This window comes from Musca autumnalis, unplaced genomic scaffold (assembly GCF_047663935.1).
Source record: "Musca autumnalis isolate F117 unplaced genomic scaffold, ASM4766393v1 scaffold_1, whole genome shotgun sequence".
NCBI classification, from domain to species: domain Eukaryota; kingdom Metazoa; phylum Arthropoda; class Insecta; order Diptera; family Muscidae; genus Musca; species Musca autumnalis.
In genome coordinates, this window is record NW_027411644.1 from 219,524,827 (window position 1) to 219,544,970 (window position 20,144).

Genomic DNA, 20,144 nt, shown 5'->3' on the forward strand with positions numbered 1-20,144 from the left:
CTCGTAAACATTTCTTTTAGGGAGATTCTAAAGTTTTCATCTATTTGGCTTATACAACAGATGACTTAAGGCGAACTGAACCAAAATAATTAATTAGCGTTCTAAGCCACATCCAATCTATCATATGAATCTTCCGAAATGGAAGGTATTACAATTCATGAGGGAAACCCCCTTCGATTTGTACATGTGTATGTATTGAGAAATGATTCTAGACAGGACACTAGGTTGACTTGATAAGAAAAAAGGCTTCAAAAATACTTCATATCTGCAAATTTTCAGTAATTTTTGTACAAATAGAAGTTATCAAAATCATCCTTTGTCTTCCAGCCATTCAGATCCGATATGCCTAATGAGCCACCAGCGAAACGATCGTAGCTCCTTAGGTCATGTTATCTCGATTAAATCAATTAATTACAAACTTTCATAAATAATGACCTTCGTCCTGATAAGACAACAATAAAAAAAAAAAATAATATTTAATTTTATATTTGACTACTGTCGACATCTACTTGGTACTCATTGAAAGCTTTGCTGGTATTCTTGATCAGCATTTTACATACACCAAATAGAAGCAGAGGTATTTGTCATTAAATAAAAACTTATTAAATTATATTTTAATATTTTAGCTCCGTTTGCAATACCTCTGATATTTTACCATCAATGCAACATTTTGTTTTAATTTAAAGCTCAGTTAGTTTAATTTAATTATCAAAATTTCTCCTTGGAATTTGTCCAACGGAAGCCGACGCATCTGACATGGATACAAAATTCCAGAAATTAGATATTGGGATATCCCAGCGTCTTTTTCAACATCACAAGCATTTCACCAATTTAGGCAACACATTTCGGAACATTTTAAAGCTCAGAATAACAATGCATTGTTGAAACAATGCATCCAACCAAAGCCGTCAGTACAATTCAAATAAAAAAATGGGAAAGTGCGAGTGCGCCAACCTATTTTGCATCCTAATAAAGGCGATATTCTCCTAATCCATTGACGGGTTTTCCTTTTGGAATATGACTATTACCGAATACACAGACAAAAATAATTACTGCATTTCAGGAATAGTGTTCATAAAGTCTTGCCAAAGTTCAAATTTCTGCATTTCATGAACGCCTTTCATAAAGCAAATAAAAATATAGGTTTTTTCTGAGAGACTGAAAAAAAATTTTTGACGAGTTGTTGTTTTTGTTATTGTTAGGCTAACAACCGCCACACACACACACCACCAATCAAACCAGAGAAAATTTTTGCTACTTTTATTAATTCTTTTATTTTGTATTATTGTAACTTACCGTTTTTTCTAATGATTTTCTCTGTAGTTGTTATCGTCTTGTGAACATAGCAGAACAATACGAACCATATGTACATACATGTTGAGTCTATCAGCACTAGGTTGAAATATTAGATGATGCCTTTATAGCTCTGTTCCAGAACTAAAAAGTTTTTACAATTTTTACCACTTTTACACATTTTGCGTTCCCGTACACAAAATTTATATGAAAATCGTTTACGACTTTTAAAACTTTTACGACTTTTACCACTTTATAAAGTACGGGAACAGGCCATATATTAAAGCAATTAAAAAGTTGATTGGTTTGTCAGTTAACTAACAACAAAATGGTTGCTACGTAGTTTAGGTATGTTGTTGTGGTGGGTATGTGTTTGGTGTCGTTTGTTGATATAAGGTATGTTCGTTTACTCAACAATTTGTACAAATTTGTAAAAGTCCAGTAACTTCTTGTAATCGACTAAGGTCTTTTGCATTGTACTGTAGAGTAAACGAACAACATCCAGTAAAAATTCGTACAAATTTTGAGTAAACGAACACACATATAGTCTCAATGCGTAGGTGAGACGATGGTGGGGGTTGTGCTGTGGTTTGTTGATACATTGTCAATACGATGGTGAGACGACGAGACCATTCAAAAGAAAACGAGAACAAAGTTGAGAGCATTTACCAACCAAGAGAGGAAATATGAGAGAAAATAGTGGAATTTAGGGAAAAATAAGAAAATGATTTTGTATCCCATGAAAATCTAACATATTTTTGAAAAAATAGTGGCTGTTGGATGGAAATAAGAAAACTGCATATGTATCTTATGTGAGGTACCTGTACAGTATGAAAAAACTACATCACGAACGAAAATATGTAAAAATTCTTGTAATATTTGTTTCTGTGTATCACCAACCTCAACAAGCATCTTTCTCTCTGGGAGTCCTATTAACCACCAAAATTTCGTGACAATCCTATCAAATTACGACCTGTAGCGTGATTGAAAAAAGGAAAATGGGATGCATTACCAACTATTGCGATATCTCCGTTATTTGGTCACCTACGACAGCCTTCTTTTGATCATTGTAAAGATGGGATGTTCTACTTTTATAGCCAGACTTTGCTTTTGGAAGGTCCCCAACCAAAGCTGCAATATTCGTCATTCTATTTAAAATCGTAAAAATGAAAAGTTGGGTTTCATTAGCGACTATTGCGATATATTCGCTACTCGACCACATATGACAAACTGCTTTACATTACATTAAGGTGACATTTTCTACTATCAATGTCAGGTTTTGCTTTTGGTATACCCCTTATAGACGCTAAGATATTTGCTTTCGAATAAAACGTTGACTTTTCTTAAAATAGGGTTTTTACCAAATCCGATCCCTGAATATTATCCGACCAACACCAAAACCAATAGGCTTCTTAACCTCCGGGACCTTCATCAACACTCAAAATTTGGTGAAGATCCGATTAAAATTGCGATCTGTAGCATGATTACAAGATTTAGATGGACAGACGGAGGGAGGGACACACGTAGCCAGATCGACTCATCTCGTCGATACATTCATTTTGGTACATATAACAATGGGGGTACGACCATTATTTCGATGCGTTACAAACTTTTTGGCCAAAACCCACATACATATGTATATGTTTGTCGCCGGCTGCCGTTTTTACGGTTTACATTCATTTTTCAATCGATTTTGCTGCAAATTGGTATATTCAGTTTTCAGCGGATAGAAAACTTATGTATACAATATTTTGAATATAGGTTCGCGTTTAGGTATAGCCCCCATTGAACCGTACCGGTAGATGGGACCTATTTTAAATGTTACAGACACATTTTCCAATGTATTTGGTTGTATTTTGGCATTTTATGTTCTTCGTAGATAGAAAACCACTGTGCGAAATATTAGCATCGTAGATACGCGTTATTGGTATAGACCCCATATGACGGTTTTCTTCATGTTTGGTATTTTAAATGTTGAAGACAAAAATAGCAACCGATTTTGATGCAAATGTATATTTTAAGATATTAGCGAATAAACATCCTCCTCACATATAATCTGTCAACATAGGTCCACTTCTGGGTGAAGCCCCACAACCCTACACATCCATTAAGGAGTAAAATATCAATAATTTTTTGTTTTCATTTGTAGCTATAATGTTTATTTGTCTATTTAGCAGGTCTGTACCATTATTTTTATTAATAATGTCTCTTAGATCAAGTTCAGGTTGGAACTGCATTAAAATTTTTAACGTATATTGGTACTTGTACCACAAAAATTGCGAGAGGATTCTTAATTTAACAGAAATCATCATTTGTTAGAATTAGTGAGTCCATTTCTTCAAAACGCAGTCAACAATGGCGTTCATTGCCGCGTTTACCTTCCACTTTGGAAAATGCAATTAAATGAAATTGCTGAAGTCATTTTAAAAAAACTTGAATTTCTCCGAAGACCGCACAGTTGTTTTATGGCTTTGCGAACAGAGGTGACCCCAAACTTTAAGATCATATATATCTTAACACGGTAATGTACGGAACTCACTTTTGAAATATCCACGGAAAATAAAAAAATAATTTTGAAAACTTCAAAAAAGCACTTCTTCCTATTAAAATTGCATGAAAACAATAAGAGTTTTTTGCATTTTTTTAAATTAAAATATCATAATTGTTTGGTAAAATATTAAGAAAAATAAATCATGGCATACTGACTTACCATTTGTCCGCACCACGCTATGCATAAAAATTATATTTCTTAGAAAAAAAAAATATGAAACAAAAGTGCAACTTTAAGTGCATTTTTAAGTCGTTTCGCGGCGTAAATCGCCAAACTGAGTATGGATCATTTGCAGTGGAGCACTTAGCTAACGAATTCAATAAAAATTTAATTAATTTTATGTACTTCAAAATTCCTTAAAGTTCCACTAAACTTCCCATATTTCGCACTGTGCACCGGTTGCTTAGCTTCATCAACCGGTTTTCAGCAATATTGTTTTAATTTGCGTTAGAACGCCACTCAGAGTGAATGAACTGAAAAAAAGATTTTACGACTGGTGTTTTTAACTTTGTAAAGTAAGTATGAAGAGTTCAGTGTGAAAAAGAAAATATAAACTATTAAACTATTATTGTAGTATTTAAGTGAATATTCATCTAATTGGGATAACAAATAGAAAATCTAATGTTTAGTAGAATAACGGAGGAACATTTTGTCAATGGTCAATGAAACAGCAACATGGGCGTACACAGAGATGATCCAGTGTTTGGTGTCCAGCGACCTAAGTTGAAGGTAAGCTAGTGTTTAGAAACCCAGTTGATTTGCTAACACTTTATTATTATTTTTTTTTTTTTTTTTTGCAAATATACTTACAGATGGCAACACCCAATGGTATCTTAAATTTCGTTAATCCTAAAGAATTAAAAATATTACCTGATTGCAATAAATTAAACATATTTACTATTGATTTAATTTTGTGTTCATTATGTGAGTTCGAGGATAATTGCTACGTACATTTAATGAAATGATTTTTAACCCACGTAGGGTTTCATTGCATTAATGAAGAAGTTTCATTCATTCATTAATGAAAAAAGTTCATTACATAAATTAACAAGCTACATTACATTAATGATAAAGTTTCACTACATTAATGATAAAGTTTCATTACATCCATGAACAAGTTTCATTAAATCCATGAAAGAGTTTGATTGCATTAATTAATTAGTTTCATTAATGAATGTATTTCATTGAATTAAAGAAGAGATTTCATTGAATTAATGTAAAAACTACATTACATCAATGAAAAGGCTTCACTGCATTAATGTACAAATTTGTTAATTTTGCTTCAATGAAATTCAATTAAACTGTTTTCATTTATTCAGTGAAGCTCTACATTGTACTATAGGTAATTTGGCTTGTTTTTGAGGAAAAAAATAATAGGGGTGGACTTATGGGCTTTTTATAATTTTTTAAAGCTTTATAGCAAAAGTAAGCTAAAACAATGAATTACACGGTAGAATTCGGATATAGCGAACATCGGTTATAAGAAACTACTTTTATAACGAACAAAGTTCTGTGTTCCCAAAGAATTTTTCTTAATATTTGTCCACGCATTCAACTTCTTAAAACCAACTCAATTATAACGAACCAAATTTGTCCCCCGCGAGTAGAATTTTTACAATTTATTAGCACCGTCGGATTGCTATGAATTTAAGCACTGTGTCAAATATTTTAATATATGATGTTTAAATGTAAGCATTAATAAGAATTTTACAGATGAACGCGTTTATAACGAACGCTGGATATAACGAACAAATATTCTTGTTCCTACCCCTATTCTCATTTACCTATCTCATTCGTTCCAACCCAATGAACGCGGTTAAAACAAAAAAAAAAAAGGTTTAATGAACTAAAATATTGATCCGCCAAAAGATTTTTATAAACATTGGTATTTTAAAATATTGATTCGCGAAGAGATCTTTATAAATATTATTTTTTTAAATGATCAAATAAATCGTGCTATCGTGATCCCTATTTAGAATGTATTACAGCTATAATTAACAAAAATGTTGATCACGACACGTCTGTACATTTTTGCAACACATCGTGAATATTTCTTTTTAGTTCAAATCGGATTCTTTTTTGTCTTTAATATTTTCTTCGCCAAACCAAAAATTAGAAAAAACATATTTTTTCTGCAAGGAAGGCACCTTCAAAGAAGTGATATAACTCAAAAAACCGCAATTTGTTATATTATGTAGTTGATTCAGAACCCTCTGCTGAAGATATTTCTGGCATCAGAATTCCAGACAAAGTTGGACAATTATAATTTTGTCTTCTTAGGTTGTATCCTGTATGACGATTTTTTCTGCTGTAATAAATATTTTGAAAAAAATTATTTCTTAAAACAGAAAGTACACACCGCCACCATTCCACTGAATATCATACCTATGTATTTCATTATTACCAAACTCTTAAAAATTGCGTTTAAATTCTGCTCTGAGTTTTAATATTTTTTATTTTGATTTCGAAATTTTAATTTTAACTTCAAATTATACCACAAGTTGTGAATATTTTTGAAAACAAACTGCACATCCATATAATTTTACATGTTCTTTCTTCAAATCAAAAACCTGTCCAAATTACCTATAGTGCGCTGGTTTATTTAACATCTGACTAATGAACGAAACGAAAGAGAAATGTCGAAGTGAGTATGGAATTGAAGGAAGGGGAACGAAAGGAACTATATTAACTAAAGCAACTATATGAATGTAAGGGCTTGCTCTTGTCCGGAATAGTTCCTTGGAACTAGTTCGTTCCGGAACTACGCAACTCTATAAATTATATTTAGAACGATTTTATTAGAAACCTGCTGTGTAGAATCTGTTAACGTACATTTACGTGACTACAGCTAGTATTGCCTCAATAACTGTCGGCAAAGCTGACTAATATATTTTTTATTTTTTATTTTCTTCTTCCTATCCCAATTTTATTTTCCCATTTGTTAAATGCATTAACAGATATTGTCCCACTTTATTTTTAAATTGCACTGCTTTTGCATTATGAAGTGCAATTTAATGACATCAACATATTATTAGTTTAAGAACCTACTTACATTTGTGCAATAAGAAAGAGAAAGAACACACACACAATTTCATAAACTAGTTCATGAAAACATATTCAACAATATGTTATATCCTTGTAACAAATGTTTGCGTATAGATGTCTTCCAACCAGCTGAGGAGGAATTCCAGCAATCGTGTGCTTATTGCATATTCATAACATTTCCTGCTCTCCACCATTATTATTAAAATGTTGCTTCTACATTAATGCATATCCTTGTCGAAACTGGCGATGGTTAGTGTTGTTATTCTTTTTTACTGTTGTTGCTTGTTTTGCTGCTGCTGCAGCTGATATTACTTTATGTTGAGTTTAAGTAATTTCCGGTCTTCTTATTTTTCGCCCCTCTTACTTTTTCCATATCTTGCCAAATACTAGTTTTTCTTTTTTTGCTGTCGTTCGTTGTTGCCTACCATCATTACTCACTTAAATCACTGCGTAGTCAATTTTTATGCACTTCTACTTGTCATAATTTTTCCATATGAAAATATTACATTTTGTCGTCGCCGTCGTCGTCTACTTTGGTGTTCTGTTCAGCATTTTTTTTTTCGTTTTGGTATTTTGGCATTGCGATAAAGGAGCAAACAAAGACTGGAAACGCAATTGAGAATGTTGTGGGAAGATATTATTGCTCCAAAACACACACCACGACTCGAGTTACTTTGTTAGTCTGACAATTCTATTTTGTTCCTTGTGGATGCATGCATTCGTAGTTAAATAATATATAAAACATTTGTGGCACTTGATATTCTGTAGATTATTATACTGCGAACCGTTGATGCTGCTGCAGCAACAAACAAACAAGCGAGGAAAATATGAAGAATATTATTTATCAAAATGAAAAGGAACAAACGAAAGAGACAATATTTGCTATACATTGTTTGAGGGATTTTTTTATAGATTTTTTAGGTGACCAGTTTGAATTTTAAAATGTCGGAAATATAAGTTTTTAAACACCAGTGACATTACGAGGTAATGAACAGGATACACACTGCCTAGCCAAAATGAGGTTAGGACAGTTATTAATAACACGTGGTGGCTACATGCTTATAAATCGTATGGAAAACATAGGCGGAGGATATTATAAATTGATTTTGACTCAAAAGCTTATACGTGGGGAACTAGAAAATGTTGCGGCCTGGGCAACACGCAGTGTCGCCAGGCGTCATTTGACATTTTTTTGGTAAGTTTGACAGTTTTTGGCCTAAGATTACTGAGACGATGGGCCCACAATCTCCATAGCGACAGTTCATCAGGAAAATCATTCTTTAACTGTTAAAGGCTTCATTAGTGATGTAATACGTACCCTCTGCTGCATCAGAGTCCATAATTAGACCAGATTTGGTAAAAGGGAAAATACTGCCACTAGTTAGAGTCAAATTGCGGACGGCACCGGGAGAGAGTACAACAGCATATGGAAAGTTTAACCAAAGGATAACACTGTGCAACATTTTTAAGGTGATCTCGTGCAAACAATTCGAACTGAGGATTTTTTGAAAGTACAGACCCAAAGAACAAGAAGCCCTAGTTGGGTTTTGTTGTGTCAGATCCAGCTCGGATTTTATGGCCCTATCTAAACATGGTTAAATATTGAGTTTTTAAAGAAGTTCGGGGCTATATCTCTGAAACCAATGCGAATCTTCTTCTGACCTCTGAAGCAAATTTGTAGATAAGGGCCAGAATAAAATATTTGGAGAAATAATGAACTCGAAAAACTACATTTATTGCCTCAAATTTCAAAATATATGCAAAAATTCTACAATTTTTATACATTTCGCACCGTATCTCCAAAACCGTTAATTTTTTCTGAATATTTTCTTTTGGAAAAATATTCCCTGGAACTCTTCACAACTGGAACTGCAACTCTTCACAACATGTCATTGTTGTAAAATGCCTCTATGCAGCTGTTTTCAGTACATTTTTCAACGACGACTTAATAAAAATGTCAATAACGTAGTGACATCCGAAATGCGAGAAAAAACTGTTGGTGTGAACTGTGTTTGAAATATGTGTTGTAAAAGATATGATGCAAAATACCGCTGAAACAACATGAAGTAAGCATTTTATAGTTTCAGAATGTTCTAAAGAATTGTTGAGAACATTATTTGGAAGATTTTTGCAAAAGGTTTATTGCTTCAATTCCCAATAGTTTAGCCGATACTGTCCAGAATTTCAGCAATTATGTAAAATTTTCTATATTTTATAGATTTTGATGCCCAAGATGGAGTTTTTCTTATGTGGTTTTCTCAAAAGATAAGTTCTACTAGTTAAGGGCCACAATATTGCTGAAGAAAGCAAGGCCAAATTCCTGTTCGTTTCTGAGATAAAGGCCTGATAAATGCAAAAAAGTGTAGATTTAGCCCGGTTTAGATGAGGCCATAAAATACGAACTGGATCTGACAGGACAAAACCCTACTAAGGTTTTTGCAGGCTAAATGTGTACTTTCAAAATATGCATACTAGAAGTTGTTTGCATTTTCAGTGTTGCACAGTGTAAGCATGGCTATCAATTCGAAAGATTAGCGGCCGATATAGTGGACGAAGAAATAATTGGTGCGGACTTCATGATTGCCATTGACATCTGGCTGGATATGAAACATCCCGTGATGACCTGGTCCAATGCCGAAATACCGATAAATGTGGGTTACAACGAGAAGAAAATCTAACACAGAATCTGACGAGATCGCTATAAATGTTCGGGCGCTGAAGGTAGAAGCTGCCGATAATTGGTGTCGGTAGGAAAACGGAATGACTCCGTAAGAAAGAAGACACAGCTAAGATGTGCAAATTGGATAGGTCCGTTGGAAATACAAATAAGTGGCAGTACTGTAAAGAAAGTTAAATCCTAACTGCCATGTTCAAGAAAAAAAAAAAAAACAAGTAAAAAAGTATCAGTCGGCTTTGCCGACAGAGATATACCCTCAGCCTGTGCAAATTGAAACACTTTTTTCACAAAAAACTTATGTATTTAGGGGGTTTCAAAATTTTGGTCGTATGAACCGACAAAAATGTTGATTAGGATTAATGTTCAAAAATTTTGCGGAAAAGGTACTTAAAGGAATGGACCTTAAAGACCATGGCGATATGGCTTATCTACGAACTTAAAGTAAGTTTGGAAACAATATTACGAAGGCCAAATTTTGGCCGGAATCGGCATTTGCGTTCGAGAATTATCTTGCGCTTCCACCCATAAACATGGTGTCATACGGTTTGTTTTTCAACTTTCAGGCTATTTTTTCAGGAAGTATGGACTTGCCCCTGAGGAAACTTGTACCTTCGTATAGGGGACAGTGAATACAAGATGTTACAACAAAAACAAAGGCGATTCGAGAGCAGGTCCTAAACTGAACTTTTCCGAAATTTTGTGTGGGAGGTACTCGAAGGAGTTTACCGATTGAGTGCATATTGGAACCTCATCTAAGTCTGGTAGAAATTTCATAATGTGCAAAGTATGGACCAAATCGGTTACTCCCTTCAAGAGTTATCGTACACACAAATTTTCCGAACATTTTCGAACTTTTGTGGGGGAGGTACCGGAAGGAGTGGACCGATATAATCCATCTTTGAACTTGAACTAAGTTTGGACAAAATATTACGAAAGCCAAATTTTGGACCGAATCGGCAGATCCGTTCGAGAGTTATCTTGCGCTCCAACCACTACACACGGTGTCATAGGGTTTTTTGTGACTTTCAGGCTATTTTCTCAGGAAGTATGGACTTGCCCCTAATGAAACTTACAGCGTCGTATAGAGGACAGCGAACACAACATGCGTAAACAAAAATCAAAGCGATTCGAGACCTGGTCCTAAACTGAACTTTTCCGAAATTTTGTGTGGGAGGTACCCGAATGAGTAGACCGATTGAGTCCATATTGGAACCTCATCTCATTTGGTAGAAATTACACGATGTGCAAAGTATGAACCAAATCGGTTATTTCCTTCTAGAGTTATCGTGCGCACAAGTTTTGCGACAATTTTTTAACATTTGTAGGGGAGGTACCTGAAGGAGTGGACCTATATGGCCCATCTTCGAACTTAAATCGAATCTGGACAAAATATTTCGATACGCAAAATTTGAACCGAATCGATTGATCCGTTCGAGAGTTATCGTGCGCACCAGCCTGCCAGACAGACAGACGGACGGACATTGCTAGATCTACTCAAAAATGTCTGAAACGGATATCGTACAAACATACTTGGGGTCTAAAACCATTATTTCGATGAGGCACTTTTTTGGTCGTATCAAAGTGTAAATACCCTCTTTAGCCTAAAGGCTGAGGGTATAATTAGAGTGATCTTGAAAGTAAACGACGTCGAGTACCGCATCCAAAGAGGCAACATTTCAAAGATATAGGAGGTATATCTGTCGACAGTCCTATGGGTCGATATCTTGGCATAGTCAGGATGAACCGCCCTAAGATGGAGGCACCGTTGCGAATGCATAACCTACGGTACGGTAATCGTTCCTATTCGGAACGAACAGTCTTAAGCGGAAGGCAATGTTACGAATGTATGCGATAGATTTAAGTTAATTTAGATGAATTTCTGTTAATTTAGGAATTTGAATTGTAACATAAATTTTTTATTAAGCATTTAGTTTATTTGTATCAGTTTTGCAACAACAACTACTGTATGGAGTTTACTGCAATCATGAAATTATCGTTTAGTCTAAATTTAAACTGTTTACGTAGCTAAGTGTTTTTATATTCTCTCTCATTTATTTTGACTTGTCAGTTATGCTTCTACATTGTGACGTCATTCATTGTAACCCCACCTACTCCCTCGTATTTATTACCTCTGCCTCATTAGTTCTTTACATACATTCCTCTATTGTATACAAGTATGTGTGTATGTGCATCTGGATCTCGTTTGAACATTGGAGAACCTCCCAGATGAAGGTTGCTAGAACAGTCTATGCACACGCAAGCGAGTAAAAATACGGGTGCGTTGCGGGTGGACAACTGAGTTGTAATTCAGACCGCGACATTAAACCGTCAGTGTAAGCTTAGTAGAAAGTTGCCTGAATCAAGTAAAGATTTGTACTCACGAGGGTTAAGCTGTGTCCCTAGTAGTAACCAAAGCGAAACCACGTTTTATTTGCTACAATTTTTATCGGACAATAAAACAACGTCTACATGGGATTAAGTTATACGTAAATTCCTTAACAATATTGTTCCCATACAGTCCTCCAAAAATCCTTACAAATCCAAAAATCTTCGATTTCTTTAGATCCTGTATGATTATTGTGTACGTCCTCTGAGACCTACGGTTGTTGTCAACCACAAAAGCGCAAAATAACAAAGGACATTCGATAGCTCTCAGGCCAGTAACTGATTTGGTCAAAATAGTGGAGTTAAACTCAATCCTGTAGCCACTCTTCCCAATTTGGTCACCCGCTTTTTCATGTAAAATGCAACATTTGGTGGAATTTTTCAATAAGTGCTGATATGAAATACGACAACGACTTATGTCGAGTAGTTATTTTAGTTTTGTTATCCTTGTCTATTGTAAAAATGTCATCACAATATGTGTCACAATGAAATGTCGACGGCTAGACATTCAAATATGTATGTATGCAATTGTTATAGAACTTAAAACACTCACACAAAATCAACTATCAAATCATGCCTTGGGAATATTGAATAATAGATCGTTTTATATATTTCTAATGGAAAACACCTGCAGCATAAAACTCACACGCACACACATTTATATCCAATGCAACCTTGACGGAGGGTGGGATTTCGGTATTTTTAGAGAATAGTAACAATGAATGTGTGTGCGTGTCATCATCAAAATTCAAATGGAAATTTTGTGTTTTTATTGATTTTTGATCAATTAGAATGCATTTGTTATGACAAGCAAATTTATCACACTATTGTTGCAAAAGGGAAATAGATTTTTAAAAATATATTTGTTGTTGGTGCAATATAGATTTATATTCTAAAGTTAAAAAATGCTTTAAGAGACATCAACAAAAGGGCAGATAAGGATTTTTAAATAGCTAAATGTTATGATGTAGAGTTGTTTCGTTCACCAACGTAAAGAGTGTCCCAACTAGAATGCAAGTTTTAAATTTTAAATAAAACACAGATATTTAAAAAATTCGTGAAATTTTATTATATCGTGAAGTAGACAGAATGAGGTTATGTATGGAACCAGACATCGTACAGATGGCCGCCCTGGCTTTGCTGGCACACACGCGATCTTTTAATGAAATTTTCAATCACCGTTTTGCATAAATGCTGCAGTATTTCATTAATGCAGCGTCCAATTTTAAGGCTTGAGTCGTCGGCTTATCCGCGTAAACCATCGACCTCGAAAACTGGCTACATATTTTACTGAATTCCAGAGGGGGTTGCGTACCTCCCCTATGCGATATTTAAAAAAACGCTATGTTTGCAAAAATTACGCATGTATCGATTTAAAAATTTACGGATTAATCCACAATCTAGGTACTTCTTTGGGGTCTAAAGACCCGACCACGCCTGTATTTTTTTTTAAATATATCTCCAATACCACTGAACCGATTTCCATCAAAATTACAATTAAAGCTCAATGTTTGCCGCTGTTATGTATATTTTATGAATTTCGGATTAGGTGGAGCACCTTCCCCACGCCTTTCTTTTAAATGATATATCTATAAGCAAATTTATGATTATATCGGTTTCAGCATAAATTTTGGGGGGCAATGGGGTTGTGTGTAATCTAGGTACATATTTGGAGCCAAAATATCGGACCACGCCCACTTTTTTAAGTATGTTATATCTTGAAAACTGATGACCACGCCCACCCATAATTTTTAATACATTATTTTTCCAAAACTACTGAACAAAATTTCATGCAGTTTTCAGGGACATTTCGTGGCCAAAATGCTATATATTTGTAGACGAATTTCGTGATTTATTATCGCTATATTTACTAAACTTATGAGTGCATCGGCTGGCAAATTAATTTTGCCGACAACCGTGGTTGCGCCCCCGATCTGGAAAAACGATATATTTACAAATTTCCTCAAATGGTGAGGTTTAACGGTCCACCAGCCATGAAAAACTAAAACATATAAGTCTCAATGAGCGGGAGAATTCGACTTATACATTTTTTTAACTTTTATAATGAGATCGCTTTAGGATAAAGACAGGGGACATGGACGATAATAAATCTTAAACAGCATACGATAAAGTCAGTAAGAGAAAAGAAAGGTTAATGACAAAATCAAAATCGGTTTGACAATTTACCGGTAGAAAATATCTACCCTACACCACACTGTACGAGGGCAGTTCGGAAACTTCTTAGCCTAGCACAAAAAGCGCCGTATAAACAGAAACAAATTAAGTGTTTTGGAAACTTCCATCTCTGTTATGAACACATGTTAAATTTTGTTTCGATCTGGCTACTCCTTCATATAGAAACAGGTGTTCAAAAAAGACGCATCGGCAATTTTTTTACAATGGAAAAATTAGAAATGCGTGCTGTCATTAAATTTTTACATAAAAAAGGTTTATCAGGACAAGAAATTCATAATGATATGGTGAATGTGTTAGGTGAAAGTGCTCCTTCATATGCAACAGTAAAAATTGGGTTGCTGAATTTAAACGTGGTCGTACAAGCATTGAAGATGAACCACGTAGTGGACGTCCAAAAACAGCAACAACAACAGAAATTGTAGCCAAAGTGCATGATATGGTATTAAGTGATCGTCGAATAAAAGTGCGTGAAATTGCTAATATCAAGGGCATCTCAAATGATCGAGTCCATTTAATTTAGCATGAAGAACTACAGATGAAAAAGCTTTCTGCAAGATGGGTGCCGCATTTGTTAACAGTCGATCAAAAACGCATAAGAATGAACATTTCTCAAGCTTGTTTGGATCGTTTTAAGCGAAATGAAATGGATTTTAAGCGTCGTTTTATAACTGTTGATGAGACATGGATCCACCACTATACTCCAGAGACAAAAGAACTATCCAAACAATGGACTGAAGCTGGAGGAAGTGCCCCAAAGAAGGCAAAAACAATTCGATCGGCTGGTAAGGTTATGGCAACGGTTTTTTGGGACTTCAAAGGTATTTTATTGATTGACTATCTGCAAAAGGGTAAAACAATAAATTCAGAGTACTATTGCAACCTTTTGGATCAATTAAATGTACAAATTCGAGAAAAACGTCATAGCTTACAACACAAAAAAATAATTTTTCATCAAGACAAAGCACCAGCGCACAAGAGTGTTTTAACAATGGCTAACATCAACGGTCCGTCCGTCTGTCCAAGTATTTTTGTTCGATTCAGCTGAAAATTGGGGAATATATTTTTTTAGCCATAGGAAGAACGCTATTGCTTTTGGTGAAAATCGGTTCAGATTTGGATATAGCTCCCATATATATTTTCGCCCGATTTTACGTATTTGTGATGAAATTTAGGATGTGTGACTGCATTCGATCTAGAAATAAGTGTGCCAAATTATATCGAAATCGGATCAGATTTGGGTATAGCACCCATATATATTTTCGCCCGATTTCAGGTATTTGTTGCACCAAACACGCTATATACGTTTGATTTCGATGAAATATGAAATGTGTGACTGAATTCGGTCTAAAAATAAATGTGCCAAATTACATCGAAATCGGTTCAGATTTGGATATAGCTCCCATATATTTTTCGGCCGATTTGGCGTATTTCCTGCACCAAACACGCTATATACGTCCGATTTTGATGAAATTTGCAATGTGTGACTGAACTCGGTCTAGAAATAAGTGTGCCAAATTATATCGAAATCGGTTCAGATTTGGATACAGCTCCCAAATTTATTTTCCCCGGATTTGACGTATTTGCTGCACCAAACACGCTATATGCATACATACGAGTTTGATGAAATATGGAATGTGTGACTGAATTCGGTCTAAAAATAAATGTGCCAAATTACATCGAAATCGGTTGAGATTTAGATATAGCTCCCATATATATTTTCACCAAACACCAATTTTGATGAAATTTGGAATGTGTGACGCAATTTTGTCTAGTAATAAGTGTACCATATTATATAGAAATCAGTTCAAATTCATATATATCTCCTATATACATTTTACATATTCACAGTGGTGTAGGATTTCATATAGTCGGTCCAGCCCGACTATGATCCTTTCCTTACTGTTTGTGGATTGTCAATCATAAAGTCCATAAAAAGTTGCCATTAAAACTCATTACGATGGGCTAGCAACGCGGACCGGGGTCTGCTAGTGTTTGAATAAAACAAAATTTGGACTTTAGCTTAAATAAGTACATACATATAGATGTAGAATCAATCTTCCTTGCATTACTGCAGCAAGTCCATGCTTCCTGGCACAATAATCCAGTGCTCTCATTCTCTTCCTACGATGATCAACTTAAATAGCTGGTTTACGTGCTTACCAGCTATTTAAGTTGATCATCGTAGGAAGAGAATGAGAGCACTGGATGTTGGTCAAACATTTCCTTACTTACTTAGTAGGCCATCTACAGAACAAGCTCAACTAGGAAAAAATTCCATACCTCCCTAGTTGTTGCTTTATTTCTCCACTTCGAAATATCGTGTTTATACCCTCAGTCTTTAGACTAAAGATGGTATATGCACTTTCATAGGGCCCATAATGCGCCTCATCGAATAAATTGTTTTAGACCCCAATTATGTTTGGACGAAATCTGTTTCAGACAATTTGAAGTCGATTTAGCAATGTCCATCTGTCTGTTGATCGAACGGATAAGCCGATTCGTCCAAAATTTGGCCTTTGTAATATTTTGTCCAAACTTAGGTTAAGTTCGAAGATGGGTCATATCGGTCCACTCTTTTTGGTACCTTCCCCACAAAAGTTCAAAACTTTTCGTTAGAATTCTGTGCACGATAACTCTCGAAGACAGTAACCAATTATGTCCATACGTTGAACATCCTAATATTTATGCGAAGAAATGATGAGGTTCAAATATGGACACACAAAAATTTGGGAAAAGTGCAGTTCTCAAATCCCTTTGATTTTTGTTGTGGCAACTTGCATTCGCTGCCCCCATATAAGTAAATGTTTTTTGAGGGGCAACAGAAAATGGTCCGAAAGGTGCAAAACCCCTCGATGGTCCATGAGTAGTGGCTTTGGTCCAAAATTTGGCCTTCCTAATATTTTGTCCAAACTTAGTTTAAGTTCGAAGATAATTATTATTGGTCCACTCCTTCAGGTACCTACACCACAACAGTTCAAACTTTTCGCTGTAGCAACATAGCTCTCGAAGGCAGTAACCGAGTTGACCCATACTTTGCATATAGTAATATTTCTACGAATCTTAGATAAAGTTCGAATGTGGACTATATCGGTCCACTCCTTAGGGTACCTCCCACACAAAAGTCTGTTTGAAGATCCTTTGGAAATGTATACTGATGTTTCTCTTTGTTTCATTTTCGTGGACAAGTCCATGCTTCCTACCCTAGTGATCAAAAACACTTAAGTTATACGCTGACCAAATGAAATGGACTGAAGGGCGCGCTATCCATCGAAAAGAAATGACTCCCAAAATAAGATACACTTCTTGAACAAACAACACTTTAATCCAAACATATTTTTCGGCACGTACATACATACGACGTTCAGAAATCTCTACGAAGATTCGGAAGGTACATCTGATTTTCATACGACATTATTCCGAAATCGCTTGATCCGATTTCGCTCCAACATTTCGTTCCAAAATTAAGTCAACCACTTCATACAACTTTCGTTAAGATATCGCTACGATTTCGGATCCGACATCGGACGTAGCGCCCGAATTTCGAACCGATTTCGTTACCATGTCGGTACGATTGGTTTGCTGGGATGTGGCTATTGGTGTATATTGTGCCATTTCTTTTGACGTTTGTATGTCGTCACACGAAAGACTGTCTCTTTGTCTGAAATATCTCTCGGTACTAAACTGTACGGAGAGGTGTTTTCTTATTTTAATTCTAGGAACGCGTATCAGTTAAAGTCATATTACAAAGCCGAATTAGCTTTGTTGTGGTAATAAATACAGACATGATGTGGAATACCTTTGAACGTATCTGCATTTCTGCCTTTTTCAGGATTTGCCATAGGGTTAATATTTGGTCAGTAGTGGATTTGTCAGGTTTAAAGCCGCATTGGTATAACGGAAGACTTATGCACCTACAGTTAGAGCATTCAGTCTCCTTTTTCGTGAACGGGAACAGGATGCTCAGTTTCTCAACGTTGGATTTCTTCCTGGCAGATGGTGCTAACCAAATGACCTTACACCTTATCAGCAAGTCGTTCCCGGTTTTGAACAGCTGGGCTGGTAAGCCATCGGCTTCTGCTGCCTAAGTATTCTTTACTTCATTTCGGCCGGGTGGCATATATTCAATACTATATTCTGGGATTGGATCTATCGTATCTTAATCGTCTTCGCTAGTATTGGATACCAACAGTTTGAACAAATGTTGTTTCTATATCCTGAACATACTATTTGTATCGGTTACCAAATTGCCTTGCTGGTCTCCACAGGAAGATGTGCCTATAGTTTGTTGTTTCACTCTTTAGTAAAATTTTCGGACTTCATTCGGGCTCCTGTACAGGGTCTTCTACCCATAGAAGACCTTTGAAGGTCTTCATGCAACTATAGAATATCTTTGAAGGTCTTTTTTCCCATAGAAGACATTTACAAGGTCTTTTTTTCGCCTTAACTAACTTTAAATGAAAGATGCTTACACCTGGGAAGTTTTTGCGGATTCTGAAACTACAATGTTCAAGGATGAGAAAAATCAAGAAACAAAAAAAGCCGCAGGAGGGATTTTTAAATAAATCGCGGTCAAAGTTCACATTTTTAAGGGTTTTGAAATTGAACCAAAGAAAATGTTGTAGCAGTCAAAATTCTGTAGAAGAGTGATTTTAATGATATTTTCGTAAGTTTTACCATTTTTGAGATATAGAAGTTCAAATTTGGACTATGCACTGACTATATCGCCTCCTTATAAAACAGTGTCATGTACGGTGCGCCTTAACTAACTTTAAATGAAAACCGCTTACACCTGGGACATTTTTGCGGATTATGAAACAGCACTGTTAATAGATGAGAAAAATCCAAAAAAACAAGTAAAAAAGTATCAGTCGGCTTTGCCGACAGAGATATACCCTCAGTCTGTATCTATTGAAACAATGTTTTCTCAAAAAACGTATGTATTTAGGGGTTTTTAAAAATTTTGGGAATTTGAACCGACAAAAATGTTCATTAGGATTAGAGATTAAAATTTTGCGGAGGAAATACTAAAAGGAATGAATCTACATTGATCATTATGGAAGTGGATCTCCAGCCACTACATATGGTGCCATAAGGGGTTTTTACACCCTTCGGGATGTTTGCTCAAGAAGTATGGACTTGCCCCTAAAAAAACATTTACCATCGCACAATGTCGCGACTTCATATTAACTGTGGCCAAAAATAGAAGGAGTTTGTCGTAGGTGCATCAATTTTGGTACACGTACCTATTATTGACTTACAATCTTCTGGACAACAGATTGGGTTGATCGGTCCACGTTTTGATATAGCCCCCATAGAACCGTACCTCCCGCTTTTCGGTATTTTGAATGTTTTAGACACAATGACCAAGCGAAAGTATTCAAATTTTATGGTTAGTCTTCGGTAGAGGTATAAAACATTCCAACAGAGAATTGTGGGCTTCGGTCCACGTTTTGATATAGCCCCCATACAACGGTACCTCCCGATTATCGGTATTTTGAAGATTTTAGCCCCATTATTACACCGAAATTGCTGAAATTTGGTATTTAGTCTTCGTAGGGGCATTATACCTTACCCTTGAAATTTGTCTGCATAGGTCCACGCCTTCATATAGCCCCCATAGGACGGTACCTCCCGATTTTCGGTATTTTCAAGGTTTTAGCCTGATTATCACACCGAAATGACTGAAAATTGGTATTAAGTCTCCGTAGGGGGACTTATAACCTTCCACCAGAAATAATTTGGTATAGGTCCTCGACTTCCTATAGCCCCCATAGAACCGTGCCTCCTCATTTTCGGTATTTTAGGTGTTGTGGCCTCAATATCCACCCGATATGACTGAAATTTGGTGTTTAGTCTTCATATTGTTTGTGAGTATATTGAATATATCAAACTCTTGTCTTTATATATGAGAAATTTCCTTTAAAAAATTTTTTTGACCGATTAATGGTCGCTGTTCACAATTTTTTTAAAAATTTATAGTTTTAAAAGTCTCTAGTT

General features: G+C 35.5%; 1 protein-coding gene across 1 annotated transcript in view; it reads left to right on the top strand.

The window, feature by feature from the left end:
* The first annotated feature begins 4,519 nt into the window (after positions 1–4,519).
* LOC141390543 (uncharacterized) overlaps positions 4,520–20,144 on the top strand; it is a 126,597-nt gene continuing 110,972 nt past the window's right edge. Inside the window, exons 1-2 of the mRNA XM_073963490.1 lie at positions 4,520–4,573; positions 4,657–4,768. Coding sequence (XP_073819591.1) covers positions 4,520–4,573; positions 4,657–4,768 — 166 coding nt within the window. The remainder of the gene's footprint in view (positions 4,574–4,656; positions 4,769–20,144) is intronic.